Raw genomic sequence first — 8,106 nt, forward strand, 5'->3', positions numbered from 1 at the left:
CCCCCCCCCCCCACCAAACCGACCGACTGCAGAACTGGATGGCACTCACAGCAATAGGAGTACGCCGTCCAGAACAACGAACCTATCCCAGCATTTTATACCATCGGGGCTGGTCGATCACTTCAATGCCTTTGACCCACTCCGTCCCCAGAAACCCCACGCAAAATCAGGAAGCTATCGATCTCTACCTTAGACATCCTCGAAGACTGAGCTACCACAGCCCTCTGAGGTACAGGATTCCAAAGGCTCACAATCCTCTGAGCAAAGGGAAATTCTCTTTATCTCTCACCTAAGTGATAAACCCACAATCGCCCCCCAACCCCCCCAAGATTATTTGTAACTTGTGCCCCTTGGTTTTAGACTCCCGAGCCTCGGGAAATGATTTGCCTGTGTCAGCTCCACCAGTATTGTGGAGATTGCAAATCCCTAAAGGGTGCAGAGCCAATCTCATTAAACAGGAGAATCCCACCACTTTAGGAACAAGTCCGTTGCACCTTTATTACAATCTCTCTATGGCAGTAATGTCTTCCCTCAGGGGCATAGCACGGTGGTTCAGTCATTAGCACTGCTACCTCGCGGTGCCAGGGACCCGGGTTCGATTCCTGCCTCGGGCGACTGTCTGTGTGGAGTTTGCACGTTCTCCCCGTGTCTGCGTGGGTTTCCTCCGGGTGCTCCGGTTTCCTCCCGCAGTCCAAAAGATGCACAGACTAGGTGCTAAATTGCCCCATAGTGTGCAGGTTAGGTGGATTAGCCAGGGCAAATGTGGGTGGGGTTGGGTCGGGTCTGGGTGGGAGTCAGTGTGGACTTGTTGGGCCGAACGGCCTGTTTCCACACTGTCGACATCTTATGGAGGAGACCAAAGCCACACACTGTGTTCCGAGTGTGGTCTGACCAAACTGCTGTACAGCTGAAGCCAGCCTCCACATTGAGAAATCCTGAAGGCTAATCTTCCATTCACCTTCCTAGTGGGTTGCCGTACCTGCATGACAGATTCATTGGCAAGGGTACCCATGTGCCTTTGTACATTGGCACTCTCCCACCTCTCACATAGGAAAAATACTCGGCACATCTGTTACTGCGAACAAAATGTAGTTATGCCCATGATATTCCACCTGGCACCTTCCTGCCCGTTCTCAGAGCCTACCCAATTCCTCCCGAAACCGTTCCATGCCTTTCTAACAACACCCATTCCCATGTAGCTTTGAGTCATCCGCAAATTTGGAAACGTTAGATTTGGTCCCCACCTCCAAGCTGTTCATAAATATCACAAACAGTATTCATAGAGTACCTGGGTGTGGAGTCAGGCCATTCGACCTGTCAAGTCCACACCGACCCTCCTGAAGACACAGCAACCCCCCCGTTACCATATCGCCGTAACTCTGCATTTCCCATGGCCAATCCACCCTAACCTGTACATCCCTGAACACTATGGGACAATTTAGCACGGCCAAACCACCCTAACCTACACATCCCTGAACACCATGAGACAATTTAGCATGGCCAATTCCACGCGAACCTGCACTGTGGGAGGAAACCGGAGCTCCCGGAGGAAACCCACACAGACATGGGGAGAATGTGCAAACTCCACACAGACTGACAGTCACCCGAGGTTGGAATCGAACCCAGGACATTGGCGCAGTGAGGCAGAAGAGCTAACCACTGAGCCACCATACCAACCCCATTCAACTGGACCTTTGTGATGCAATAATAGTGTCCAAAACTCTGAGCCAGGAGACCCTGGGTTTAAGACCCACCTGCCCTAGAGATGTCTAATAACATCTCTCGCTCGGTTGATTGGAAATATGTTTGCTCTTTGCATTACCCAGCCAGTTACAGCCTGACAACGTGAGAATGGCCCATTTATCCAGACACAAGAAGAGAAAAGTCTTATTCATCTCCACCAATACGCCACCTCCTCTCCTCGAACCTGCCTCCTGGGGGACAGTGTGTCAAACATCTTCGGAAATTCTAGCTGTCAATATCCATCAGCTCTCCTTTCCTCATTTTGTCAGTAACAACCAGTAAACAGGACACCCCATTCACAAATCCATGACCAAATAGATGATCCAAGTATCCAGTCCTCCCTCGGTTCCAGCATTTTCCCGACTACTGACGTCAGGCGAGCCATCTGAAGTTTCCTGTTCTCTTTTGCTGCTAATGTAAATAATGAGGTGATATTGTGCCGCCTTCCAACCACATTCCAGAATCCACCGATCATTGGAAAATGATCACGGATGCACTCGATATCTCTCAAGTCACCGCTTTCAATGCGCTGGGATTTGAACAATCAGACCCTGGGAATTTATCAACTTTTAGCTCCATTAGTTTCTGCAGGATGACCTTCTCACTAATTCCCTTCGTCTCCACATTCTGCACAGCCACTTGAATCTCTGTTTCTGGGGCATTGCTTGCATGTTCCCCAGTGAAGACAGACACAGAGACATCATTCAATGTCTCTGCCTATCTCTCTAATCCCCATTATACATTCTCCTGACTGGGAGTGTAGTGGACCCTAATTCATTTTGGGCCAAACAGTTCCTTTTTCCGTAGCTACAGAAGCTTTTACAGTCCATTTTAATGTTTCTTCCACATTGCATTCATATTCTATCCCCCCTTTTTCACGACCGGTTTCTCGACCTGAGGAAAAGCAGGATTCCTTCACTCGCTGTTACCTGGCAACTGTTGCCTGTGTAGCCCTGAGCACAGGAGCACTTGTAGGTCCCATAGCCGTCCTGGCAGGTGCCTCCGTTCAGGCAGGGCTGAGAGTCGCACTCGTTGATTTCCTGTTGGCAGTAGTGACCTTTGAACCCGACCGGGCACTGGCAGGAGAAGTTGGCCACTTGATCGATGCACGTGCCCCCGTTCAGGCAGGAGCTGTGGCAGAAAGAAAGGACCCGCGATGAGATGGGCACGGGGCAGCAGACAGACATACACACACGCACACACAAACATGGGTTCGGGCACTGACACCACCAATTTTCGCCTACTCAACAGATTGGGAATCCAAGGAGTCTCTATAGACCACACTTGGAATATTTTGTTCAGTTCTGGTCACTCCATTACAGGAAGGATGTGGAAGCTTTAGAGACAGCGCACAGGAGGTTTACCAGGATGTTGCCTGGACTGGAGAAAAGTTGAGGGAGCTAGGGTTCTTCTGATTGGAATGAGGAAGGATGAGAGGTGACTTGATAGCGGTGTACAGGATGCTGAGAGGCCTAGATAGAGTGGATAGCCAGAGACTTTTTCCCATGGCAGAAATGGCTATCACAAGGGGGGAATAATTTTAAGGTGATTGGAGGAAGGTTTAGCGGAGATGCCAGAGGTAGGTTCTTTACACAGAGAATGGTGGGTATGTGGAATGTACTGCCAGCAGTGGGAGTAGAGTCAGAAACATTAGGAACATTTAAGCAACTCTTGGATAGGCACATGGAAGATAGTATAATTAATGATATGTAATTTTGTCTGCTCTTCGAGTAGGATAAATGGCTGGCACAACATCAAGGGCCGAAGGGCCTGTACTGTGCTGTACTGTTCCACGTTCTGTGAGTCAGGTACCAATGCCAGTCTGATGCCCTGCCCGATATTATTTGCACTGGAGAGCGAAACCAGCTGGAGGGAGGTGTGCCCCCAACCCCAGTTTCCCGATGGGCAGTGGAGTGTGCGATCATTCAGAATTCGATTACACTAGCCTGACAACTGATCTATGCTCACTGTACCCGATTAGTGAAGTCTGGGCGTTGACACAGAGCAAAGGCACGCAGAGATTCTGAATTGGAAGTTGCTGGAAAAGCTCAGCAGGTCTGGCAGCATCACTGGAGAGAAATCAGAGTCAATGCTTCAGGCCCAGCAACTCTTCCCTGACAACCGAGACACGTTTGGGTGCCGGGACTGGGGGTAGATATTTTGCAACAGCAGAATTATTTCAAATAAATTGAAATAGGTTTGTGGTACACTTGGAAAAAGCATTGCTTGGAAATAAATTGAACAGATAGAGTAGACAGCAAACTAGGAAATGCAGGAAAGGGAGAGGCGGGGGGGTGAAGACTCTGGGTAAAATTTGTCCCGAGTGCTTTCGATGCCAGCCATTCATTGGGCAATATTTTAGACACCATTGACACAGTTAGCGATGGACGCTGACTGTGCTCACACATTTACCTCTGCATCAGAAGTTTGTGGAAGCAGACAGGTATGAGGGAGTACCGCGCTGTTGGAGACACGGTTGGTGTGGGTAGAGCTTGAGAAAAAACTCCTGCCTGGCCCCTCCCCATTCCACACCAAACAATCCCCCGACGGCGGCCTTCCCAAAAAAACGTCATCACGGTATCCCTCAGCTCCCATCCCAAAATTTAAACATTGACACTCCATGGGATTCTACGATCACAGTGTTGTTTGAGCGAGAATGCTCTGAACTGAAGTTGCTTCGGCGACAGATCTGGGCGTACAGGGCAACGTTTGTAGATGACCGGAACCTCATAAATATTGGGAACGGTGAGGGTATCGATGGGCGTTGTGATGATGCCGTCACTTTAACATAAAGGTTATTTTGTCCTTGGTGGTTTTGTTTCTCGAAAAGAGATTGTAAAAGCAGGGGTGACAGAGTGTCTGGTTTAGCAATGGAAGGGAAAGCACCAGTTCAGCGTTTTTCTAGTTCCCTTTTCGCTGTAGCAGTCACAAGATGTGTGAGTCCATGGGATTCACAAACCCTCTGGGATCTTGTTCTGAAATCTCTCTCTGGATGTTGTTCCCTCCTGCCTGTAAGAATCTGTGACTGAATTTACCATTTTGTCAAGGGTTGTGTTTGTGGGCTGTTAACTGCATTGGAGCAGTTAATTAGTAATAGTTACTGTACCGGGTCAGTTAAGTCTACCAGTTATTCCAAGGTCCTGTGTTCGGGTTGCAACTGGAGTGTTTAAATGAATTCTATTTCGCTTAAAGCCGAGTGGTTTGACCAGCTGCAACCCACCTGGGACACCCACTTCACATCTGCCTTTGACACTGGAAAAGGTTAGAGTCCAGGTTACCTTCTTAAAGTGATTTCAGGGGAGAAGGGGTCTGGCCCGGCCCACAACAACATCGAAGGGCATGGAGAAGCTGCAAACACGGAATATTTTAGACACCATTGAAACAGTTAGCGTCGGATCATCTCAATGGACGCTGACTGTGCTCACATATTTACCTCTGCATATAAAGCAGACAAGGGAGGGGAAAATGAGAGGAGAGACCAGGGCCTAATTTTATGAAGGAACAGAAAGGTGTGGGGCGTTGCGGTGAATAGATGGTGGAATGTGGGGGGTGGGGGGGGGGGGGCAGCGTGACAAAATAGTAGGAAAGGCACACCAGACTTCACAAACAGAGTCACGGAATATAAAAGCAGGGGAATTCCAGAACAGCCAAGAATGAGATAGGACTTGGCCTCATTCGGTAGGTATACTCTGCGGGCACTTTGGGAATGACATGGAGGCTTCAGACAGACCGTGTTAGAGCACAAAGAGGGCGAGAGACCAGGGTCTGCAGGTACGTGGATGGGCTGAAGGGGCTGGAGCTGGTTTACTGAGGGAAGGTTGAGAGGGGACTGGAAGGAGGTGGGCATCGTCATGACAGCGCTAGCCAGAGCGGGCAGAGCATAGCCGTTCCCACTGGTCCAAGGAATTGTGGGTGGGAACCTCATCAAGGCCCCAGTGCAAGGAGGGGGTCATGAGGTCTACCACGCGGGTCGGATCGCGTCTGCCACAGGAGAACGGAAAAAAAAAACAGTGGAAGAGGGAAAGATGGATGCGGGAGGGAACAGAGGGAATTCCTCGACCGTTGCCACACACGCACAGGGAATTCTGAGGAGCTCGGCGCGTCTTTGGAACGACTCAGTGGCAACACCGCAGGCCCGAGCAGTCTCAACTTGTCAACCACTCGGCATCCCCAAACACATGTTTTGTTGCGACTGTTTGAAATTTTTTGGCATTCTTGCAGTCGTCCTGATGAGGCCGGAATCGAACGCTTGGCACGGGTGGCAACGTTCGGGATCCGGAGAGAATACTGACTCGGTTGGCCGTAAGCTGGCTCCGGAAGCCGCGGGGCGGAATGAGGGCTAGCCCATTCGACACCCCCTCTTCCCCCTCTTCCCCCCCCCCCCACCCCCCCACAACCCACCACCCGAGACTGGTCCCAACGCCCCGCCGTTCCCCTACCTCGGGGCACAGTCCGGGATGTCGTTCTCACAGTGGACGCCATCGTACCCCAGGGGGCAGCTGCAGGTGTAACCGTCGACGCAGTCGTCGCATGTCCCCCCGTTCCGGCACGGGTCGCTGCCGCACTCGTCGACGTCGTCCTGGCAACGGTTGCCGGCGAAACCCGCAGGGCAGGAGCAGGTGAAGGAGTCCAGCCCGTCCTCGCAGGAGCCGCCATTTTGGCACGGGTCTGGAGAGAAGTGGGGGGAGGGGGAGGGTGAGGGAGGTTACGCCTGAATGACCCCACTTCAACCTCCACCTCCCCCCCCCCTCACCCCTTCCCTCCGACTGCCCCCAAAGCCGCTATCCTGGCTCAACGCGGTTCCTGTAGGCTCCGACGTCTGGGAAATTAAAAAATCTGTTTCTTAGGGTTTCAGAAAAGATTTACAAGGATGTTGCCAGGGTTGGAGGATCTGAGCTACAGGGAGAGGCTGAACAGGCTGGGGCTGTTTTCCCTGGAGTGTCGGAGGCTGAGGGGTGACCTTATAGAGGTTTACAAAATTATGAGGGAGGCATCTGGATGGGTATATGAACAGGAAGGGTTTGGAGGGATGTGGGCCGGGTACTGGCAGGTGGGACTAGATTGGGTTGGGATATCTGGTCCGCATGGACGGGTTGGACCGAAGGGTCTGTTTCCGTACAACTCTATGACTGTATGGGTCAGGGCGTAAATTGTAACCGTGCCAAACCGAGGTTGATGTCACCTCAGACAACACGAGGGCAGGTCATGGTGGAGTCGGTGATGCAGGAGTGAAATGTCTGAGATGAGGAGAAACGGGAGGGGAGAGGAAGGGGAGCCTGGGGATGGGGGGGGGGGGGGAAGAGGTGAACCTTTGACACCCATCTCCAGGACACGTCATATGGGTCTTGAGGATGTGAACGGAGATCTCGGAAAAGGTTTGCTCGCACAACTTGAAGATACGCTTGTGGTCATTGAACCCCAGCACAACGGCCAAAGACTAATGTCATTCGTTTCCTGTATCTCACCAGAAAGCTGACCGAGGGAGGAGGTGTGGCACGGTGGCTCAGTGGTTAGCACTGCTGCCTCACTGCGCCAGGGACCCGGGTTCAATCCCAGCCTCAGGCGACTGTCTGCGTGGGTTTCCTCCCACAGTCCAAAGAAGTGCAGGTCAGGGTGGACTGGCCTTGCTAAATTAACCACAGTGTTACGTGCGTTAGTCAGAGGGATGTGGGTCTGGGTGGGTTACTCTTCGGAGAGTCAGTGTGGACTGGTTGGGCCGAAGGGCCTGTTTGCTCATAGTAGGGATTCCGTGAATCTGAAACCGGACGGGGGAATATCCTGACCAGCGTGCCCCTTACTGGGTAAGCAGTCATCTTTGTCCACATCGCAGAGCTGGCCACTGTAGCCTGGTTGGCATTTGCAAAAGTACCCGCCGTGGGAGTTCTGGCACTGCCCTCGATTATGGCATGGGTCAGAGACACATTCATCGACGTCCTCCTCACAAAGCCGCCCTGCAGAGGAGATTGAGAGAGCACCTTTTAGAGTTTCCCATTTCACTGTCCCTTCGCTCGGCTGTCTCTCCCAGGGGAATGGTATCAGGAAACATTCCCTTCTCCCACGGGGAATGGTATCGGGAAACACTCCCTTCTCCCAGGGGGAATGGTATCAGGAAACACTCCCTTCTCCCAGGGGAATGGTATCAGGAAACACTCCCTTCTCCCGGGGGGAATGGTATCGGGAAACACTCCCTTCTCCTGGGGGAATGGTATCAGGAAACACTCCTTTCTCCCGGGGAATGGTATCAGGAAACACTCCCTTCTCCCGGGGGAATGGTATCAGGAAACACTCCCTTCTCCCGGGGAATGGTATCAGGAAACACTCCCTTCTCCGGGGGAATGGTATGAGGAAACACTCCCTTCTCCC

General features: G+C 51.9%; 1 protein-coding gene across 1 annotated transcript in view; it reads right to left on the bottom strand.

Annotated features, from left to right (window-relative positions):
* Positions 1 to 8,106, bottom strand: part of LOC122547595 (neurogenic locus notch homolog protein 1-like) — a gene marked incomplete at both ends in the record, with an annotated part of 20,681 nt that overhangs the window by 6,620 nt on the left and 5,955 nt on the right. Inside the window, 3 exons of the mRNA XM_043686200.1 lie at positions 2,673 to 2,874; positions 6,183 to 6,411; positions 7,542 to 7,694. Of these exons, the coding sequence (XP_043542135.1) occupies positions 2,673 to 2,874; positions 6,183 to 6,411; positions 7,542 to 7,694 (584 nt within the window). The remainder of the gene's footprint in view (positions 1 to 2,672; positions 2,875 to 6,182; positions 6,412 to 7,541; positions 7,695 to 8,106) is intronic.

This window comes from Chiloscyllium plagiosum, unplaced genomic scaffold, assembly GCF_004010195.1.
Source record: "Chiloscyllium plagiosum isolate BGI_BamShark_2017 unplaced genomic scaffold, ASM401019v2 scaf_3589, whole genome shotgun sequence".
NCBI classification, from domain to species: Eukaryota; Metazoa; Chordata; class Chondrichthyes; order Orectolobiformes; family Hemiscylliidae; genus Chiloscyllium; species Chiloscyllium plagiosum.